This window comes from Ambystoma mexicanum, chromosome 8 (assembly GCF_040938575.1).
Source record: "Ambystoma mexicanum isolate Mex_15411 chromosome 8, UKY_AmexF1_1, whole genome shotgun sequence".
In the NCBI taxonomy this organism is placed as follows: Eukaryota; Metazoa; Chordata; class Amphibia; order Caudata; family Ambystomatidae; genus Ambystoma; species Ambystoma mexicanum.
In genome coordinates, this window is record NC_090929.1 from 1,482,295,905 (window position 1) to 1,482,319,200 (window position 23,296).

Here is a 23,296-nt window from a genome sequence, read left to right on the forward strand (position 1 = left end):
TTCCTGGAGCTTGGAGAGGACTGAACGGAAGTGCTTGACGTGTTCCTGTTTTGAAGTTGAGTACACTAAGATATCGTCTATTTACACTAGAGCGCAGACATCTATTAACTCTCTCAAAACGTCATTCATAAAATACTGAAACGCTGCGGGGGCATTGCATAACCCAAAGGGCATGACTTGATATTCGAACAACCCATATTTGGTGCGGAAAGCAGTTTTCCATTTGTCTCTGCTTCTGACCCGCACCAGGTGGTATGCTCCTCAAAAGGTCCAGTTTGGTGTAAATCTGGGCATCTTTGACCTGGTCCAGCATCTCAGGGATGAGGGGCAAGGGGTAACGGTTCTTTACAGTGATCTGGTTTACTGCGCAATAGTCAATACAGATTCTTAGGTCCCCTTCTTTTTTCGGTACGAAGAACAAAGGACTGGCTGCAGGGGCCTGGGCGGATGAATCCGTTTGCGAGGTACTGGTCTAAATAAGCCTTCAGATGAAGGTAAATCCTGCCACAAGGAACCTGAGCACTGGGAACAAGGTCGATCTGGCAGTCATATGGCCTTTGCGGGGGTTGCGTGTTTGCTTGATCCTTCTGGAATACATCCTGGAAGTCTTGGTATTCTTCAGGCAAGGTACTAAAGTAGCCACTTCTGGAGTCGTAGAGATACTGAAAGCGGGTTTTGGTCCTTGGTAATAACAGTCTGGAGAGCAGTTGCTGGTAAAGGTTAATTTTCTTGCCCGCCAGTCAATCAAAGGGTTGTGAGCGATTAACCATGGCATCCCTAGTATAAGCCGGAATTGAGGTGCCTTGATGAGATCGAACGAAATAAGCTCTCGGTGTCCATCCTGGCACAGCAAGGTTATTTCAGCTGTGCGCTGGGTTACGGGTTTGGAAGCAATTTCAGTTTCATCCACTGTGGTTACCTTGTGTGTAGTCGGCTTGGAACATAGGGGAAGCCCCATCGCTGCAGCAAAATCCTGATCTATATAGTTCCCAACTGCTCCGCTGTCGATGTATGCTTCAATGGCATGCATTCTTGATGACCGTTGGTTATTGATTAAGATTGCAAAGTGTGAGGTTGGTGGCTCATTTCCCTTACTCGACAAACTGACCTCTATGTTTGCCGATCTAGGCAGTTTCCCGACTGACACTCCTTCTCTTCATCCTTTTCGGTGGCTCCAATGACCTTCCTCAGAGGTTTTACTGGGCAGTCCTTCAGGAAATGCCCTGACTTTCTGCAGTACAGACATAGTTGTAGTTGCCTCCTTTTATCTCGTTCTAGTTTTGTTAGAGGGGTCCTTACCCCTCCGATTTGCATGGGTTCTACAGTATTCTCTTGTAGTCGAGGTGCATTGTCTCTAGGCCTAGCATACACTGGCCGTAGGTCCATATTCGAACGGTCTGCCTTTCGATCTTGCAACCGGTGGTCCAGTTGCACTACCAAGTCTATGAATTCTGAACAATCCCTGGGAGGGTCAACCACTTGAGCTAGGACGTCTTTTAGTTCGCCTCCTAGGCCTCGGTGAAACAGCGTGGTTCTTTTGTTTTAAGGCCACCTCGCTTCAGCAACCAATCGGTTGAAAGTGGCCATATACGTTAGTAGGTCCTGATTCACCTGTCTTAGGGAAAGGAGTTCATTGTCCACAGCTTGTTCTCGGGTATGGCGAGCAAAGAGATTTTCCATCTCCCTCTGGAAGTTCCCAAAGTTATGTAATAAAGGGTCATCATGGGATCCCAACAGTACCGACCAATCTGCGGCACTGCCACTTAGGTATGATAAAACAAAAGCTACCCGGGCTTGGTCATTTGAGAATGCTCCCAGCCTGCAAAGAAAATGGAGGCGACATTGATTCATGAAAGTTGCGTATTTTCGTGGATCTCCAGCAAACCTCTCCAGTGGTGCCAAAGGAACTGTACCTGGTAACACGACTTGTACCGGAGGTGAGGCTGTGGTTGACATGCTAGGATTTTGCATCGGTGGGTTGCTCCCAGGTAGAGGCGTCTGACCCGCTTGGGATTGCAAGACTTGCCTGCTAATGTCTTCGGTACGCTCTTTAGTCACCAATAAGTCTCTCCGAAGAGCGTTAGTCTCCTGTCTGGCCGAGTGAACCTCGGCATGAAGCTCTCTCAACAATTGGGCCAATTGGTCTAATTCTGATGTTTCCATAGCGCCCAGGTGGATAGGTTCGGTAGTCTTCGCGTTCTGTTATGCTCACCTGGTATCCACGGGGACGCCACCCAGCTGCCGGGACTCTGGTACCCCTCTCGGTCACTCCCTGGATTTATCAGCGGGGAAGTACTGCCTTGTTTTGGGTTTTGGCGTGCTCTCCGTCCTGCCTTCTTGGCAGGGGCGCGTTGTCCTCTGTGGGTGAATGCAATCTAGTTATTTCACTGATGCTGCCCTTTTAGAGTCTCTCAGGTAGGTCTTATTACTGTATACTGTAAGCCTTTCCTTGATTTACTAATGTCTTTTTTCTCTCTTTAGGTGTGCGGAAGTCCGCTGAGGTACGTTGGCTGGTTTTGGACTCACCGGCGAGTGATGGTGTTTCGAGAGCACCTTGATGCGGTAGGTGAGTGCTTGCACAGTGCTATGATGATGTCTTGCCTTGCTAACCTGTTGTCTTTTGCTCCCGCAGGTTGTGGTGTTCACTGGAGCAAGGAGTTCCAGAGCGGTACTGATTGAGGCGTGACTTGAGTTAAGCTGCCGGCTCAAATGTATTGTCTAATGTCTCTTTCCTCTCTTGCAGGTTCAACGATCCAGGAGGCACGCTGTTCCTTGGATGCTGCTCGCAGGAGCAGTGGACAGCTAACGGTGGAATCTCAGGTAAGCTGCTGCTAATAATGATGTCCTTTTGTCCTTTCAGGTGAGGTTCATCCGAGGTCTGCAGATGCTGCAGAACACAGTGAGCGTCATGTTGCTGGATCGCAAAGTAACGCAAAGCGTGTTCTTCCAATCGGATGTGGTTTAAATAGCCTCAAGAAAAACAGTCCGGGAAAAGTAGTCCCTAGGGTACCACGCCCAAACCACTATACCGCATAGCTTGGTTCCCAGGAGCCAAGCTATGTGGATGCCTCCATGTTGACTGGCATTGAAAAAGTAGTCCCCAGCACCAAGCACAAGTTTCATTAAGTAAGAGCTTGGCGCCAAAGGCGCCAGGACTTGCCCCAAGAGGGCTTTGGCCAAGGATGCCTAAACTTGTTGGGGGCCCGAACCGAGACCCCTCCTGGCCTATGGGCCTGCCCGGGGGGTTCAAGGAAATGGTTCGTGACACCCACACGCCCTCCCAACCTATGTCATGTGCAATTCACTCCCCTTAACAAAATCACTTGCCACCACTGCCATACTTACCCACATTCCGTGAACAAAAAGATGTAGGAGTTTTCACGTTTTAAAACGAAATTTGCATAACAATGACATTATGGGAAAATACAAAACATACAGTGCTGGCACCATTGAAGCATTCTTAAATGTACAACCCATCAAACAGCACAACATGAAATGATGGTCAAATGTTACACATGTACATTTCTGCATGATAGGTTAACACCAAATTAAATTACCTACCTTTGCAGAAGGTAATCACACAGAGTTGGTAGGCAACCTTTGCCACTGCTCTGTAGCAGCAGCCTGGCCAATACATATGTATTGCTGCAGTGCAACGTCAGCACTGAATAACATGGAGACTGATACCCCCCTCAGGCTGATAGACAGATGCTGTGTGATGGTGGTACGCTTTGCCACTTGCCTTCACTGGTGGTTGACCTAAAGTGGTCACGTAGCTGTCAGGTCAGTGGATTGGTGTGAGCCCAATCAATGTAATCACCTACCAGGCCACTGTACAGACAAACTACTTAATGTGTTCAATGCTTTGTCCTGCTACCTGCTGTAAATTCACATAAATCACCTGCCACTATACAAAGCAGTACTATCTGTCACCCAAATCTGTAGGCAGTAGCACTGCTTAAAAAGCAGTAGCCTACTGCCTAAATCTGTTGGTTTGGCAACTCACCACAGAAAGAGGTCGCTGCAAACAGGTCACCGCACAAGCTATCGGCCCTTTGCGGCAGCTGCCTCCATTCACCACACACGGCAGTCACCTGACTTGGTACCCGCCAATTGGCGCTATATGCACGAATACTGCAGGCACACCTCCGTCTTCTTCCACATCATCACATTTATCACATAAACCACTTCTCACTCCCCCACCTTTCCATCCCTTCTAACCACCAACACATGGTGTAGGTTATATTTTCCAGTCCCTTTCGGTGCCACACTGTCCTCCGATACACTATGGCGGCAGTTCCCAAAAAACTTTGACGCAAAGCACACTTCCCTCCAGCCAACAGCCGTCCGCGTTCAATGTTCGCCGACATCATGACGTACCGCAGGCCAATGACACTTCGGTCCGCGGAGCGAACAGGGAAAGATATCACTAATTTTTTGGGACGTTCATTTCAGTCCTTTGCAACAAACTACTGGTCGGATTCCCACCAAACACACGAAAGCACGCTTTCTGACCCAAGCCCCGGCTCCTGCTGCAAATTTGGTACAAATCCATCCAGCCATTCGGCCTGTAGCCGTGCGCAAAGTTTTTCACCATTCAGTCTATGGAAAAAAAAAATTGGGACCCCCCCTATAACTATGCCCGAAACCTCGCCCAATTTAGAGAAAAAATTCAGAGCCGGACATATACTATTTTTGCAAAGTTTGGTGACGATTCCTCCTGGGGGAGTGAAGTTATAAGCCGCCGAAAATGTGGTCTTCCTATGGGTTTTGCAACTTAACCATAACTACCCGTCCGCTACCACGGGCCGTGTAACATATATATATATATAGAGAGAGAGAGATTTTGAGTTATTTGAAAGGAACCATGGTCCCTTAGGCTGAACAAAGATGTCATTGTACGTTTAATAGTTCAAATCCATGTACCAACATTGTTTTGACTAAATTAAATGCACAACAGTGAGAATAGTAAGGGAATGTCCCACATAGGTAGTGGAAGGCAACGCGGTAGGAAGGTGGATAGGGCGGTTTACCCATTTAGGAGATTTAAGAATAGGTGTTAAATGCACTGTTAATGTGTAATATATCTTTGTCTCTTTTTCAGTTCAGACAACATCCCCTGATAATTCCTCACTGGTAGTTGTTCATAGCTATACAATTTTGGTTGTCTGATAGTACAGTTGTATAGCCTGTCCCTCTACGTCTCTACAGAATAAATCAGACTGTATGTCTTTTGGGCGATATATGCCAGTGGGTGCTTCATTTTTGTCATGTCATGTTTTCTTGTTGATTCAAATCCCACATCTCTTTGAGGGAGCCTTGTTATGTTATGTTAACTTATACTGCCCACCGTTGACAGTGGTGTGGTCTCCAGGTGCTCACGTGGCTCTGTAAGGAAGAGGGCAGGTAGGTTAGTGAGGGAAGAGGGATAGGCTAGAACCAGGAGAAACTGGAGTCAGTGCATGTTGTCTTGCTTAATGAGTTTGATTACATGCACTGTTTTATTGTATCCATAGGGTAAGTCCCAGTGCCTGGAATTGTTTGTTGTATGCAAATGTTTGTTATGTTGGTGTGTGTTTGTGTGTTTAGTGTGTAATCTGCTTGGCAGTATTGATTGGTGCACTTGCTTGTTGTATCCGTAAGGGTAAGGCCCAGTGTCTTGTTTGTTGTATGTGATTGCATGCACTGGCTTGTTGTATTCGTAAGGGTAATGCCCAGTGTCTTGGATTGTTCGTTGTATGTGGATGTTTGTTATGCTGGTTGTGTGTTTTGTGTGTTTCATGTGTAGTTTGTTGGCTAGTGGGGCTTGTATACTACTCGCGTACGTTGGAGGGGAGCAGGAGCAGAGTGGTTAGTTCATTGTCTGCTCTCAAAGTTCTTCAGAGTGTAATATATTGCCTGTCCACAGAGTTCATCTGGCTGCAGTAGAATGGTATCTTCCAGTTCCTGTGACAAGTGTTTGCCCGAGGAGTGTCATCATTACGAAGTCCTGTGTGTCTTTGCTTCAAGCGGAAGTTGCCTTTGGAATGAGAAATAAAGTCCAGCGATACCTTATCTGTAGTAAGAACATTTTGTGGCAGCTCTTTGCCAAACTGTGCTCCCGATGATCCGATACCAAAGTCACTGTTGCCTTCATATCTATGCTTCTTTACGAAAAAACAGTGTTTTTGTGCACATGCTCTGCCATTTACGAAGCGTACAAACATTGAACAGCTGATGGCAGTTGTCATCAGGAAATCTCTGATAATATAATCTATTCTTTTCTTTTTCCTAGGGTTGATGTAATAAATAAAAGACTCATAGTGGAGAAGAGTGGGTCGACACCTTCTGATTCAGGATCGGAGGATGGAATAAGAATTATTCATCTCTACACCACCTCAGATGACTACTGTTGGGGATTTAACATCAGAGGTGGGAAGGAATTTGGACTTGGAATTTATGTTTCTAAGTAAGTCCTATCTAATATGCCTTTATTTAAATGCAGTGATGTTTAACACTTTCTAGGCATTGAAAATGATCCATGTAATTTGCCAAACGCTGCAGGACATTTATTTCTTCCTGAAATCCTGTAATCCTTCAATCACATTCTGAAAAACAGGATCTAGTTAAACTATGGCCCAATGAAGAGTTCACTGTTTAAAAGGCATGTAGAAAGTACACGTGTGTAGAATTTGTGTGCACAAATCAAGCGCAGTAACAAAATGTAATCACTTTATTTTTCATTTGGACAATGAAGACTTCCAAAAGCACTTTGAGAAACAGGTTACAATTTGGCATAGTAAGATATTGATCGAAGCATCCTTCATTGAGTCCCTAGGAAGAGCTCAAACACATGTTGCCTATTGTTCTTTCCAACTATTGCGTTATTGGAAACTTGACACCCTTAATAAAAATATACTGATTACCTACTTAAAGATTTTGAATTTGGTTACTATGGGTTATTCATGCACATTAAAGCTGGATGAGTAATTTCTAGCCCAATTGAATACAACTATGCATTGAGTGCACCAGCTAATTATACGCTTGCGCAGGGTCTCTTTCTTGAACTAGCATGCACACTCTGGACTGCCTTGTGTAGTCAGGAGCTTCGTCTGTTACTCTAGATTGCCCTGGCAGAAATCAAAGATGGTCCAGCATCAGACAGCAAAGGGTGAAAGTAAGACGGACGAGGTATTTATTAGCTGAAAGAATAATTATTTTTTCAGTAAGGAAATAGAACAGTATAGAAAAGATGTGGGACAACAAAGCAGTTATTGGGTGAGCTGCAAAATGGGGAGACATAGATAGTTAACAATGATCTAGCAATTAGGAAAACCACTGAGATCAAAAAGATTACTGAAATAGCAGCCTGAAATAGAAAATCACATACCAATGCATCAGTTAAGGTAAAAAGAGAGAACATGCTAGAGATGCGCCTCTAGAACATATCTAGGGCATAACATGATTTTTTGCATGAAAGTCAGCGTAGGTGTTTTCGAAAAATAAGTATATATACATTTCATAGGTGTGAAACATTGAGGGATGACTGACAGGGACCCCGCAGGGTTTGAAATTGGCGTTCGATGAGCAGGAGCAAAAACCAGCTCCTGGGTGTCGGGCATCACCCAGTAGGTAGGAGCTACCATTGGGGACCCAGCGCAACGTAAACCTAACTTCCACATGAGATGCACACGATTATATATGGTTAAGTATGTTTAAATGTGTACTAGGTGTGTCCTAATGCTTTTTTATTAGCTTTTACAAATACTCAAAGTGAATGTCATGTATGCATGCTTGTTAGGAATCAATTGGACTGGGGAGCCAAAAGTAGCTCCTGGTAATCCTTGTTCTCAAGCTAACCAGATTCTCCTAGGCTAAAAGCAGGAGCTAAATAGCTCCCATTTGCTCTGAATTTTGAACCCTGCACCATTTGCACCAATGCCACCTGGGAGAACCTGATGCAACCCGGGATAAACAAATAGTGGTTTCTCCCTGCAGCATTCACCTTAAGAACACTGAAAAGATCAGCTGACAGCCGTCTTCCTAATGACATCACACAAAAGAAAACATTCAATTAATGACCTAGTCAATTTCAGAAATAAAACTAAATCTATAAGGAACCTAAAGATGTGACCAAGCATTAAAAAGCTCAATAACATTACTTCACCCAACCCAATTGCTTGCCCAACTGTTCGAGACCTGGGAAAATGAGATGCAGCAACCTTTCATCCAACAAAATAGGACCAGTCAACTGCCTCCAAACTGTTAAACACACCGAGAAATCCATGACGTACTCGACAATGAAGGTTTTGACATTCAGGTCCTCGCAGAACCCCCCCGGAAAACCCAATTATTGCTTTCAATGATCTACTTCCCACAAGATTCAAACTCATCCAAAAATATAGAACCTCTGTTCGATATTGCAGCAATTCATACTGAAAGCCTATCCACCGCAGAAATCACAAGCTGTACATACATATCTTGAGATCATGGGATAATGCTCTATTCAAACTACACAAATTCCTCCTTCATCCCAAAGATAGAGTTAAAGAAAACAGGATACTACGCAGCCTTCCCTTTCAATCTTACACCTAGCCGTGCTTCCTCAATTACAGGCTTGAAGAATTTTCCACCTATGCTTCACAAAACTGATTAGCACCCCTGGTGGGCCTTAGAACAGGTCACACCTTAGTCTTGCTTTTTACCATTGGCATGTATACCTTCTCCAACCCCAGACATGTACAGAAACATCCATCATGTCCTTAATCCATCACCAACATGCAAACAGACAGGCAGGAAAGCACCACTCTTACCACTCCCATTTCTTTTAGATCTCTGAGGAAGGAAACATTATTCTCTTGCAGTCAATATTTTTTAAATGGCTGCTGCCGTGCCATACTCTGAGAAACTCTACCCTAATATCCAAACTAGCATTATCCTAGCTCTTCAAACCCAGGCAAAAAAAAAATACCCAGATATATAACTAATCCAGTCAATAAAAAGTCCAATTTGGAAGTGTGCAGATGAAAGTCCAAACCTTGTGGGCTGCTGCAAGAAACCAAGGCACAGAAAGAGAGAATTCCTTGCAAAGCAGCTGAGAGGCTTATGAAAAATGCTTGAAAGGATCACAAGCCCCAATGTCCTTCTCCTAAATGATGCTCCTAAAGAAGCAAGCAAGTTATTCTAAATCTACTGCCCTCAATAATACATCAGCTCTTTACCCACAGACCTGCAAAAGCCCTCTCCCCGTATCTGGTGTCAAGATAAAAGATCTGTAAATTTAAGTCGGCTTCCTCTATGAAAGATCTTTCTCAGGAGCTGCAGTTTCAGCTTGGAATGCATTGTCTATGGATCTCCATTTGATCACAGATTACTTGAAGTTCAGAAGAAATCTGAAAGCATGTCTCTGGCAATCTGTTTTTAAAGGATTTTTATTGGTGAATTTTACTCTGAAACTTCATGAAACTTTGTAGGTTTTTATCTAAAGAGTTTGTGTATCTGTAATATGTTTATGTATTTATGTATTTATGTATGTTTATACAGTTTATATATTTGCAACTGTAAAGCACTCCGATGTATGAGTGCTTAGTTCGTGCTATAGAAGAATTTTAAATAAATGAATAAAACATGTTCCATGAAATCCTCTTAGCCTGGCACTACCTCCTCCGCCCTCACCCCCACTGCTCAAGACAGTAACCTTGTCACTAGTGTACTTCACTCAAAGTCAAAGACAAACTTATTTTAAAGTTTTAAAAACAGTAATAAAAGTAATAGCAAAGCACAACACGCAGTGGCCTATGTGACACAAAAATACTTAAATTCCATACAACAGCAGTTAAAAGAATATGTCATTAAAAATACTATCACCCAGTCAGCGTAATGCAGGTTTCATGAAAGCTAATAGTGTCATAACCCAATGCATAATTCTCGGAATATTACAAATGGATCATTTTCCAAGCCTATCCCTTTGGCAACAATACCTATTGTGACGGCTTTAAGGCTGTACCAAACACAATTGTACATCAAAACTAACACTGATCTGTCAGGAACTGGAAGGTGCAGTAATGCTGGGATGTATTGCCAGCATTCCAGCGCCTTCAGAATTGGTAAAATGCATAGATTGTTTTATAGTTTGCAGGAGTTTCCATTGTGGAACCATCGTAAATGCACTCCCTCTCTTCATACGGAAGGTTAATCCAAATGCCAGATAGATTAACTGAAACCTTAGCCGTAGGGTTCTAGAATGGCTGTAAGATACTGTTTTTCGATAGAGTTTGGTTCCCTGGGTAGTTTGCAACTGGGGATAGGCTCTGACTCAGGGTTTCTCAATATTCTCACAGTTCTGCTGCACAAACTATGCATTCATTCCTCAACACTATATATGTTCCTTTTGGGCTTGTTTAAGAATAAATGAACCAAAGCTCCAACCCCAGTTTTGGTAGTTTCTTCTGGATGCACATTAGCCAGGGAAACCAATACATTCCCCACATTCAGCAAAGTCCTTTGCCTAACTCTAGGTCACTTGGAAGTAGTCATTTCTTCAAAGATTTACACATAATCACAAAGACATTACCTGTATCCTGTCTGTGAGGAATGATAAACCCAGCTCCTCGTGCAAAGCATAGCTAGGGCAACACATACTCATAAAATATGTGAGAGGTGCAACCAGTTCACAAGCTCAATAAGAAAACACACTACAAGTTATTACTCGCCAAACCAAGTTATAAAAAGATCCAATTTTATTATAGGACTAACAAAAAGAAAACCAGTGTGGTTAAAGTTAACCTGGGTTCCTATGGGTAGTAATATTAATCATGCACAAATATCAAAACAGGGGGGAAAACCAACCATTCCAGGGCTTGGAAGCACAGGCTACGCTCTCCATGGTAGACTCTTGAAATATTCTGAAATATTCTGAAAAACCGAATGTGTTGCCTTTGATAACGCTACAAGGCATCAGATCATTTTTGAAAACCAAAATTTCTATCTGCCTTAAAATCTTGAAACCGTGCTATTTGTTCTTAAACGTGACTTGATAACTTTGTTGGTTGCTGTGTGGAACATATTGTACCTAGATTAGGCTATTTTGTTTTAACAACGTGCATCGTGCTAATTACGGATTGAAGTAAATACATGCAACTGAGCATTAAAGCAAGCTCAGCACCATTTTACTACAAAGCGCTTTAGTAACGCCCATATTTGTTTGGAGTGTTTGGATTGTGTGCCTGATTGATGCATCTACACTTTACTTACCTGCAAATTACCCTGAACCACAAGTCCCAGCAGCACTAGCGCTGCTGAAAAAGAAACGTCAGGCGCTTCAGCGCCGGCGCTTCTGAGACGGTGCCGGTCTACGCCGGTCCACGGCGGACAACGGCCATCGGCCTGACACTCTGCCCATTTTTCCTGCCTACGCATCCAGCAAACAAGGTAAATTATGGGGTTTTCTAACCTCCTGCACCTACTTACTGACGCAAAGCGCTTAGAAAATGAACAATTTGTTAAGCACTATATAAACACTAAGGATGTGCCGCACCCCGATACTACACAACTGCCAAGTTGTAGTAGGACTATAATTTCAGAACAACCTAAGACTCCCCCTAAACCAGAGGCCCTCAAAATAGCACTACTTAACACAAGGTCCCTCAATAAACATGCACAAAATGTTCACGATTACATCCTCGAAGAAAATTTAGATATCCTCTTCCTTACCGAGACCTGGCTACAAGAACCTACCGGTCCAACCATTAGCACAGCTGTCCCTACTAATTACATAATTCATTTTGAAAATAGAACAAAAGGAAAGGGAGGCGGAGTCGCCATAATAGTCAGACAAGACATACATCTTTTTTCATCGCCCATTCAATGTCCGGGGTGCGAAGTTCTCCACCTCAAATTCACCCCCTCTCAAAACAACTGCATCAACTTCATTGTAATTTATAGACCTCCATCACTCATATCTGATTTTAACGATGATCTCTGCCATATTCTTAACAACCTTAAAGGAAAGAATACAGGCACTCTTCTCCTGGGTGACCTCAATAGATGGAGGGGAAACCCTACTGATAAAGAGGCTATCAGCCTAGAAAAAAACCTTTCCAATATTAGCTATTCGATTGCCAACAATGGTCCCACCATCGGTACCAACAACCAACTTGACTGGATTATTTCTAATAACGTAGACCTTACTGTAACTAACACACAACCCTGTATCTGGAGCGATCATTACAAAATCGAAGCCACACTATCCTTGCCTTCCAGAAAAACCCAATCCAACAATTTACCCATAACCACCCAGAGCAGAAACCTCAAGAAAATCACGCCAGATATGCTTTCAAGGGGGATCGCACTCATAATGGATAACACCACAGACAATGACCAATGTGACACTATCATCACCACCTATAACAACTACTTTCAAGATCTTCTAGACAAGAATGCCCCACTGAAAAACAAACTAGTGCGCCCCAATCTCAACCATCAAAGTTGGTACACTACGGAACTAGGCACCCTAAAGACTATCAAAAGGAAACTTGAAAGACAGTGGCTCAAGAACCCTACAGCACTCAATAAAGACACTTGGAAGAAATCGGACACTCAGTACAGAAATAAAATTAAAGAAATAAAAAAAAACTACTATAACGAGCAAATCTCAAGTGCGTCTAACTCCACGGGAAAGCTGTTTCAAATCTTAAAAACCTTCGAAAAGCCACCCACTCTTACCCCCCCATTCCAGCCATCTTTGCTGGACTGCGAAAAGGTCCAAGCTGCTTTCTCCCAAAAAATCTCAAAAGCTAGAGACACTATCTTAAACTGCAATACCACAGACACCCCATTGACTCACATCAATACGGACTCCGAGATAAAAGTACTCAAATTTAAATTCACATCAATAACACCAGAAATCATGGCAGAGACTCTCTCTAACATGAACTGCACTTCATGCCCCGAAAACATACTGCCCCCCAAGTTCATTCTAGATAATATAGACGTTTTTTCACCCTTTCTTTGCCGTATGACAAACTCGTCTTTTAGAGACCAGACCGTCCCCATTAGTCTCAAAACAGTCACAGTCACACCATTGGTTAAAAAACCCGGCCTTGACCAGCAAAATCCTGCCAATCTCCGCCCTATCACGAACTGCAACTTTTTGTTGAAAGTTCTCGATAAAGTGGCCACCCACCAACTACAAGAGTATGTGGACAAGCACGATCTGTTACACCCCCAGCAATCAGGATTCAGAAGTGCACATAGTACGGAATCAGCATTACTTGACCTTCAATCCAAGATGCTAGAAATTCTGGATGGAGGCAAGGCCGGCCTGCTTGTTCTATTGGACCTTTCGGCAGCTTTCGACCTACTAGATCATGGGAAGCTCCGTGAGGCCCTGGGAAAAGCAGGTAACTGTGCTGAGGAAGCTATCAATTGGATATCCTCTTTTCTGAAGGACAGAAAATCTAAAATCACATGGGGTGGACATTCCTCTGGCACGAACCCAGTGGATTGTGGTGTCCCACAAGGTGCAAGTTTCTCCCCTCTCTTATTCAATCTTTATATCCGCTGCCTTTGCGCCCTCCTCTCACAGCTGGGTATTTACTTTACCAACTTCGCAGATGACACCCAACTGATTATAGAACTCAGCGGTGACCACTCCAGAGACAACAACAGACACTCAGCAATCTATAATACTATAGAAAGTTGGATGAAAGCCCACTGGATGTGTCTGAATAGTTCAAAAACTGAACTTATGACATTCGGATCTCCAAAAGCCCTTTCCAATTTAGGCTCAGCCTACTCATCATTTACTATCAAGGACTCCAATATCCCGGTTTCTAGTAAGGTGAAAACACTTGGCATATACCTGCAATCCTCACTAGGTGCAGATGCCCAGGTTACTTTTCTAAAAAAAAACTGTCTATACTATCAGAGACTCCTACACCGCATTAGGCCGTATCTTAATGCCACAAATTGCGCCACGATTGCTAGAGCCACGATTTTATCCCGACTGGATTATGGGAATGCGCTAATGCTCGGTTCAAGTAACTCTTGCATCAAGCAATGCCAAATAATCCAAAACAATGCTGTTAGAACCATCACCGGGAAGTCCAAGCGTGAGCATATTACCCATGAACGCATAGGCCTTCACTGGCTCGCCATTGAGGAGCACATTAAATTCAAATCCTTGACACTGGTCCATCGCTGTCTTTATGGCACGGCCCCCACATACCTAGAGAAGGAATTTCGCTGGTACGAACCAAGCCGCTGTCTAAGATCTGCTAAAAAAGGGCTACTCAAAGCCAGCCACACCAAAGTCAAAGCTAATGGACTCGGGAGAGCCTTCCCCACCAAAGCTGTAGCACTCTGGAACGAGCTGCCGGATAATCTTAGATGTGAAAGTAGGTACCTGCCATTTAGGAAGCAGCTGAAAACATTACTCTTTCGGTAATTGTTATATATTCAGCATAGACTCCCTTGAGTCCCCTGTCACTTCTTTTCTCTTCTTTCTATGTTGTCCTGTGATCTTGTCCTCTCGTGTACTTGTCGCGCCCTGATGCTCGCGAGCTCCGGCGCGTTATAAATATATAAATAAATAAAATAAATAAACCAGTCCCTGGCATGAAGCAGAAATCTCAGCAGAAGGGCAAGTCTAAGACTGTTTTCACTCCGGGCTCCTCAAAGTGAAGCCGCCCTACAGATACCTGAGTGAACTCTCTGTCAGTGTTTTCTTCCATGAGGAAAAAGCTCACATCCTCCCTAAGCTGTAGCATTGTCAAGAGTCTGCTCTCCTTCACTGGACCAGGCACTCAGGCAATGGCAGCCAATGGTTCTCTTCTGATGTTTGGGGGACACTGGAAGCTTTAAGTGGCAGAAGTGCTCTGCAATTGTACACAACTAATCTGCACCACTTTAAGTGGCTGTAGACCGTTCCTGGATACCCCTTCAACTGGAGCTAAGCTGCCACAGAATACCATTCAGTTTGTAGACAGTCCTGTTGTCCAACAGTGTGAGGTATATGTGGGGATTCATCCGTAGCCAACCCTCGGTTAAGCAGAACTGTACAGGCAGATAGTCCTTCCCAGCCCTGGAAAACCTTGGATGTTCTGGCAACCACAAGGCAACCATACCGATGAATCTAGTGAATGGGCAGTGGCTTCCTTGCATTTAATGTTCAAAATCTTATCAGCGAGTCAGTAAACACAGAACTACTTATATTCCAAACTCTGGGCATGCATGGTGTTCAGAGTTTAGCCCTTCCCTTGCTTTTATGTCCACCGGACTTCCTTCAATAAGGCTCAAAGGTTGTTCCCATTGTACATTGGGAGCCCAACCTCATCCCTTACTACCGATGGTACTATCCAGTTCTCCAGATAAGATTTTGAAGTGGAAGTATTTTACTCCCTATTTTTTTAAGTTGGGAGTCGAATGATTTTTAGGGTGTAAAAATGTGAGTACAATTCCCAATAGGAGTTTTTTATAAGCGAGTAAAAATGGTCTTACCTGGAAAACGGAAATGTTTTTGTAATAATTATTCCTTTGCACCTAGTTATTCATACCCATTAAAATATACAGGTTTACTTCTTACAATCAGGCAGTAATAATAGCAGTTTCTTCCAGTGGTACTATGTGCACTACTGGTCCAAACATATCCATGGAGCTGTGTGGGTGAAAGCAGGAGCACAAGGTCCTAGGTGTCTTTTTCCTATTTTTGCATATTTACTATTTTTATTTTTTGGGAGTATTTGCCTATTTCTAGGGAGTAAACCTGGCTGATACACCCCTTATCTGTAGGGCTGGTACTTTCACCACCCAGAAGGTAACCTCTGCTATCTCAGGCCTGGTACAGTCTCATCCCAGGAGCACAAAGAAATCCAAATGTCTTTTGCTACATCTCCCTCTTTTCCCACCACATAGAGAGCTCCTAATGATAACCTGTACGGCATTGCAAATCAAAGGCTATTTGAGCATTCCAGCCCACACTGTATGTAACAATCGAGCCTGACTAGTTGGTTGCATGCTGAAATTATTCTTTTTAGAATCACATTAACTGAAGGTGATTTGAAAACTTGTAGAAATATGTCTAATCCTGTAGCCTCTATGTAAAGAAAGTGTAATCACTGCCACCATGACAAAATAACAAATGTTCAGAAAAATTCCAATCAGAAAAGTAGACCCTTGTGCCATAAGAGCCCTCAGGAACAGCTGGAGTGATCTCCCACTACACATCTAATGAGGGTGGCAACACCCCAGGCTGATCACTGGCAGGTGCTCAGGCTGCCCACCTTTCAGCCTCCAAATAGACATTACACTGGCCTCGAAAAATCAGAAATTGTCATTATATGGAAAACAGAGGATGGTGGGCTAAACCCATGAGGCTTAAGCTTTCTAACAAAGTCCTTCCAGAGTGCAAACACATTACTGCCAGATACAAAAATCGTGGGGAACACAGGGGGCAGATGAAATCTCTAATAGAAGTGAAATGCGACATGGGCAAAAAGAACTGTCTAAATGCTAACATTTTTTTGCCACTTTCGTCCCACCTGTTTTATCAATATGAGGCCTCCATGATAACATGTTGGCAAAGTTGACACAAAGATAAGGTAATTCTATCATCGGCGAAGAGCAACCCCTTCATCATTTACAGGGTTTTCTTTTGGAGACTCTTTGCCCCATAGTCTTTATTTGAGATTTGTCCATGTTAACTTTTAGGATATTTGCTTCCACGTAGCTCCTATATGCCGAGACTAATTTCTGAAGTGCTCTCAATGTCTTAGACAGTAGCACTGCATTATCATTGTGAAGGCTATTGCTGCATTTGACCACAATCCCTCAAACAGAAAAACCTTAGTGGTGGAGGGTCTGTTGGATAAAAGTGTCCTGCAGAGCAGCAGAGAGAGCCTTGGCATGCATGAGTTCATGGTTAATTACTCCTAATTTTACAGTGGTACCATTATTGGACAGTTGGCTGTGATTCACTTGAGCCTGCCTCCTCATCAGAGCTGCCCCAACACCAGCCACTTCACATGCAATGCCAAGGGGATATGTTCACTTTCTGGCTATCTACTCTTATATTAGCAATCAATCCCCAGTCCAGCACCCTTTCAAAATAATAGTCTATTATGCTGTAGATATTTTGCATTGCATACATTTCATGTTCTAGTACATTTGCACTCGTATGAAAATTAGGACAACACAACCCCAACTCATTCAGCAATATTCCCAGCCTGCGTACTACTTTGCTTTCCGCTGTCTGTCAATATCAGAGGGAGTGTCCCCATGCATTGTCCTCATCTGGATCCCTGCCATCCCCACTGAGACCCGTCATAATTTGAGATTGACATCCTCCTCACTCATCCTCAGGTATTTGCATCCCTGCTGGTTCATCATAGTAATGTCTGTAAAAATGTGCAACTCATTGGACACCCCCCCAGACTCCTCATTTAATGTTTGCCATAGACATTCACAAGTAAGACCATAAACTCTCCTTAACTCTTACATTCTAGGTGGCTACTGAATTGGGACATGAGTAATCTTGTCTTATGCCAGGCAAATCCTCATATGTCACATATAGTAATCATTGCAAGGTGAAACCTTTGAAGCCCAAGTGTTGTAAGCACACGCCAAGTGTAACCTCAGTTGCCAAAGTACTTTGGTTATAGAAAAAAGGTAGCAGGCGCCCCTCTCTCGAAAGAACACGGCATGATAAACTTTTCAGTGGTTTTTAACTACGTTGAGAGTTCACAGCCATCTGCTTTTTGCTCACTGTACCTTTCACAGATGGTAAATATCCATTTGCATATCAGTCTTTATCTCACCCACATGGGCAGTTCAGCACCGAAATGCTATGGCAATTCCTTTCTGAACAAGAGTACCAGCAGCAACCCCATACACGTGTTACAGCCTTGTTGGGCCTCATCAGTGAGGTGGAGCTGTGCCTCTCTGAGCACAGTGAGCAGGCAGTCCACGTCTGGTTGCCCCCAGGTAACTTAGGGTGATCAACACCAAGTTCCTTCCAAAAATAAAAAAAGGGTGCAGGCGCCCCTCTCTCGAAAGAACACGGCATGATAACCTGTTCAATGGTTTTTAACCACTTTGAGAGTCTGCAGCCATCTGCTTTTTGCTCACTGTATCTTTCACAGATGGGAAATATCCATTTGCATATCAGTCTTTGTCCCGCCCACATGGGCAGTCCAGCACCGAAATGCTAAGCACCGAAATGCTATGGCGATTCCCTTCTGAACAAGAGTACCAACAGCAACCCCATACACGTGTTTCAGCCTTGTTGGGCCTCATCAGTGAGGTGGAGTTGTGCCTCTCTGAGCACAGTGAGCAGGGAGTCCACGTCTGGTTGCCCCAGGTAATTTAGGGTGACCAACCCCAAGTTCCTTCCAGAAATACAAAAAAGGTAGCAGGCGCCCCTCTCTCGAAAGAACACGGCATGATAACGGCTCAGAGCGGCACAGCTCCACCTCACTGATGAGGCCCAACAAGGCTGAAACACGTGTATGGGGTTGCTGTTGGTACTCTTGTTCAGAAGGGAATAGTGTCAAGTAAAGCCTGATGTGCCTATTTTAATCATCATATGTAAGATACAGCCTCATGTGTCAATTGTATTCAAAGCCTTAAGCCACCTGACCACTCATGCCCCTAAAGCACTGAAAGATTTAAGACAACAGCTCTGTAATCAAGAATGTCAAAGAGGGCCTAAAATAAACAGCATCTAGAAGGTGAGCAGGTGAGGGGATGGAGTTTCTGGGTGATAAAGGCACCTGTAAGGATAAATGATTCATCCTGTTGGCTGGAAAACTGAAATGAATCACTTCTATGTTCATTCTGAAAAGCAATAGGTATTCTAATCGTAATTCTGCTGCTTGTCGGTCACTGTATCAAAACTCCATTATCCATAAATTACACAACTAATTACTGAAAGAACTTTCCTCAATAACACCAAGTGCTGTAATCCGAGAAATATTGCATGCATCACATTTCCCATGTTAATATGGTGCTGAGAGTTGCTAGTTTGTGTGTGCAATTTCAAAGTATGTTTACACTGAGTTACATCAGAATTCTTCACGTTTTGGGTTATGGATGCAGTTCTATCGATTCAGAATGCAAGGAATTTCTGTTCACCCACCAAACCTGGGAGGATGGTTATAAGTATAAATGCACCTTGCCTTTCATCTCACCAATAGAGTCCCACTGTGCAGCTTTACGAATGAGGGGTACATGGGAATTACCTTATAGTTTTCCATGGTAGAAATTACATAATTAAACTTCCTCTCATTTCCGAATCCTTACTAAATAGCTATGAACTTTACAGAACACACATTATCAAGTAATTCTTCGTTCTGTGCTACAGAACTCTTCATAATCGCAGCCTAATGTAAGTATCTCTGAAAATACTCTGGACACCATTTAATGAGATTATTATTTACAACAAGCTGCACGCAGGCTGCACAGAAATGTAATCTGTATGACTGCTAACACAACTCAGAAAGATATTTTTGGGTTTGATTGAAATGACATCTCATTTCATTTTAAATTCAGTGAGATGCACTTTTTATTTCCCTTTTCAAAATCAACCTATTTTACTAGCAGACTGTCCTCCTTCTGGGACTTAACAGAAAAATAATTCTAAGGAACATCTAGCATTTCTATTGGGGTAGTCTCATACTCCCTTCGAAATGATCGTTTCAGTTTTTGGGATCAGCATGGACGCTCTTAGATTGAGAGATTTTCAGTTAGCAGTGCCCCTTCTGATGTCCATTCATGAAGCTAGAACTGCGTCAAGTTCCCTTTTCTCCAAGTTTTCTTGTGGGCAGGACTCCTCTCCTTGGAGCATGAATCCTTCCTTGTGCAGCTCTCAAATTGGCCTCTCTGAGTAATCCATCCATAGTAATCTTATTTCTGTATGCTCCCCATTTGCAATATAAAATATTCTCACATTTTGTCATCAATGATGCTGCACAGATTAATTGGTCAAGTCCTTCCATTGGCTGGTCCAACATTCAGACAATCACAAAGAATACATGCCCCCAATCTTCGCTGAATATTCCGATTTCTAGGCATGTGAATAGAAAATAAAATGGGGGGCTAATTAGCTCTTAATACTTATAACTGCAACATAGTTTGTATTCCATAATTTTTGGTAGCAATTTGCCACCTTGATGAAACATGCACCTGTGGAATTCCGCGGCCTAGACACACGTGTAGATATGTGATATGCTTGTGTGGCATATTGATTCATGAATTAGATATTGATAATGTTATGCATGTTTAATCATCGTAGTAAATGTGAATTTTGACATCTTAAATAATGATCTCATGATAACAACACACTCTTGAGTTTTTCTCCGTGTCATATGGTTCCAAAATTACAGATCAAATTTGTTTCTCTATGAATCAATTTTAACTGAATATTGATTTAATGGCTGGACATCGCTTGAATTAATGATCAACCTAGATCACTTGACAGGTCTTGATGGGATTGTTGCTCACATATTCCAAGCTAACCGACAGGGTTTGTGGGGATAGATTTCAAAGACGCCACATTAGAGACTCAGCAATACAAACTGACAGATTTGGACCAGCAGTTGCTAATCTCATCTCACACTGAAATTCCCAACTTGTTAGTACTTTAACCTTTTTTTAGAATCCTTTAGGAAGTTGCTCCCGTGGTTGGGGGCTAGTTTGCTCTGAGGTGAAGCTCTGGTCAACTAAAATCAGCACTAGTAGGGCTATAGGGCTGAGGTGGACAGCACATGTTATTCAGTTCAATTCAATACAAAATAAAATGTCTTTTCCTTCATTTGTATTGTAAGATTATTATTTAAACTCCACCATATTATTACAACTTTGTACAATAATCCGGCAGTGATTGGAGAAATAAATAAAATGTGACATTAGAGAAAATATTTAATACATTAATCTTCCCTTTTGGCTTGTCTAGTAGGGAAACTGCATAAGTGTGCCAATCAGAATACTTGTCAACATCCTATGACCTGATATTTGAATTAATTTCTTTGCAGAATCGGATGTGATTTTTTGCTGGTTTAACATATTTATGACCCCCCTCTTACCTTTCTGATATACAGTTCTATAACTTTCAAGGAATGAGCTTTCAGCCGGACTTGCTAGATTTAAAGTTATTCAAATGTAGGGGTGTACCGAAATTCGATTTCGAGTAAGCATTCTTCTGAATTTCGGCTGAAAATGAGGAATTCGGCTTCGGCCAAATAATTAATGATCACTAGAAGCTGAATAGTTTCCCTCACAAAATACATTAAGTACTGCTTTGTCTGTTTGGAATCATTCAGGCATGTCATGTTTATCCTTTAAAAGGATCATTAAACAAATGCTGCTGTCACTTTTTTGATTGAGTACAGGCAGAGCAGAGGTGTGAAAGTGCAAACAAAGTCCCTGCCCTTCATATGCTGGACAGACAGACTTACATCTACTGGTTTGCTTGGGAGGGGTGAGCTGAAGGAAAAGTCTCAATATTGTGAATATGTCTCTGGTCTCCCATGTATTCATTCTGCAGATGAAAACCATTGAGCTGAAACAATTGTTTATGAAGTCGCTATTGGAAAATGGTATTTTCTTTAGGCGCTTATTGATTTGCTGATGATCTGTGTAAGAAATCTGAAAGTTGCAGGTTCCAGTGCCCAAGCCAAATCATATAATTAAGTGAATTAATATAGCTGTTGCAGATATCCCAGTAAGTTCCAAACCTTGAGTAAAATAGCTCAGGAAGTAGTGTGTCTGCAGCAAAGAACTGTATTCAACCTGCAGGCCAAGGTTATAAAGCAGGTAAGATGGCTCAGTGGAGAAGTGTGTCTGTGGCAGAGATGTGCTTGTAATATGATATGATATGATATGATATGGCATTTATAACGTGCCTATGCACAAGTGTGTCAAGGCGCAACGAGGCAAGGGACGGGAAACAGAGGGAAGACAGAGACAACGATCCTACTAGGCCAGGTGACATTGAGATCGGGCAAGTGTAGGGGAGGGGGGAAGCGGAAAAGTGTGGGGGGACAGGAGGGGGCTCTGCAGTGCATAGGATAACAGTAAAATAAATAAGACAATAAATAAGAGTGTGGCCAGCTGGTGGCAAGTGCAAGGATAAGTGCAGACATCAGGTGTCGAGTACTGATAGGCGCTGTAGGGATACAAAAAACAGCCCTTGAGTGCAAGGGTTGCCAGGGGGGCAGTGCAGGTGTCCAAGTGGTGGGGAGGGGACCTGGGCCCGATATCAGAGGGTAGCCAGGTAACCAGTACCATTTCAGATTCAGCCAGGAAATCAGCAGGGGAGAGGAGGAGAGAAAGCAGAAGCAAAGAGGAAGGTCTTGAGGTGCTTTCGGAACTGGAGATGGTTCTCCTCAAGTTTCAGAGAGGCAGGGAGCTGTTCCAGAGGGAGGCCCCAACAGAAGAAAGAGATATACCATCAGTGTGCTACTTGGAGAAGCGACTGACCCTGCAGGAGTTGGAGACAGATGAGCGAATGGCTTAAGAAGGAAGATATTTAGGAAGAGTGAGTTGAAGGTATTGATGTACCAGGCCCCAGAAGGCCTTGTGGACAATGCAGAGAGTATTGAACTTAATCCTCGCCACCACTGGGAGCCAGTGCAGAGATTTCAGTCCTGGAGAGATACAATCCCTGGGCTTGAGGCCAAGAACAAGTCTCGCAGTCCTGTTTTGGATGAGTTGCAGAGGGCAGAGAGTAGAGGCAGGCAGAGTTAGAAAGAGACTGTTGCAGTAGTCCAGCCCAGAGAGAACCAGAGCTCTGGAGACAGTGAGCTTCTGAGTGAAGGAGAGGAAAGGAAGAATACCTCTGAGGAGGTGCAGCTTGTAGTGTGACTTCTTAGAGACGTTGGAGATGTGAGGAGAGATGGAAAGTGTGGAATCGAAGATGACCCCAAGGTTTTTAGCCTCACAGGTGGGAAGAGGAAGAGGGCCAAGAGAGGCCGGCCAGAGAGTCTGTGTCTCTCTTGATACCATGCCTGTCTCACACTGCCGACACATTTAAGTCAGATGCCGGAATGCCAAACAGGCAGTACAAAGGGTCAGGTCGTAACTCGTTCTTCATCAGCTCTGATACCACCCCCACAATTTCAGACCAAAAAGGAGATAATTTGTTGCATAACCAAACCAAATGCACAAATGACGCATCATCTTGTTTACATTTTTGGCGGGCCCCTGGCGCAGATGGGTCAAATTTCCACACTTTCAAATGGGTGTAGTAAACCTTGCATATGAACAAAGTTTAATAATCTTTGCTTGAAATGTAATGATATGAATTTTGTTTGGTTGCACATCT

At 43.3% G+C, this 23,296-nt stretch overlaps 1 protein-coding gene across 3 annotated transcripts in view; it reads left to right on the forward strand.

The window, feature by feature from the left end:
* The window catches only part of PDZD7 (PDZ domain containing 7), a 769,522-nt gene that overhangs the window by 116,678 nt on the left and 629,548 nt on the right, over positions 1-23,296 (forward strand). For all 3 annotated transcript variants that reach the window (XM_069611658.1, XM_069611656.1, XM_069611657.1), the window contains one exon: positions 6,275-6,448. In XM_069611658.1, the coding sequence (XP_069467759.1) occupies positions 6,275-6,448 (174 nt within the window). The remainder of the gene's footprint in view (positions 1-6,274; positions 6,449-23,296) is intronic.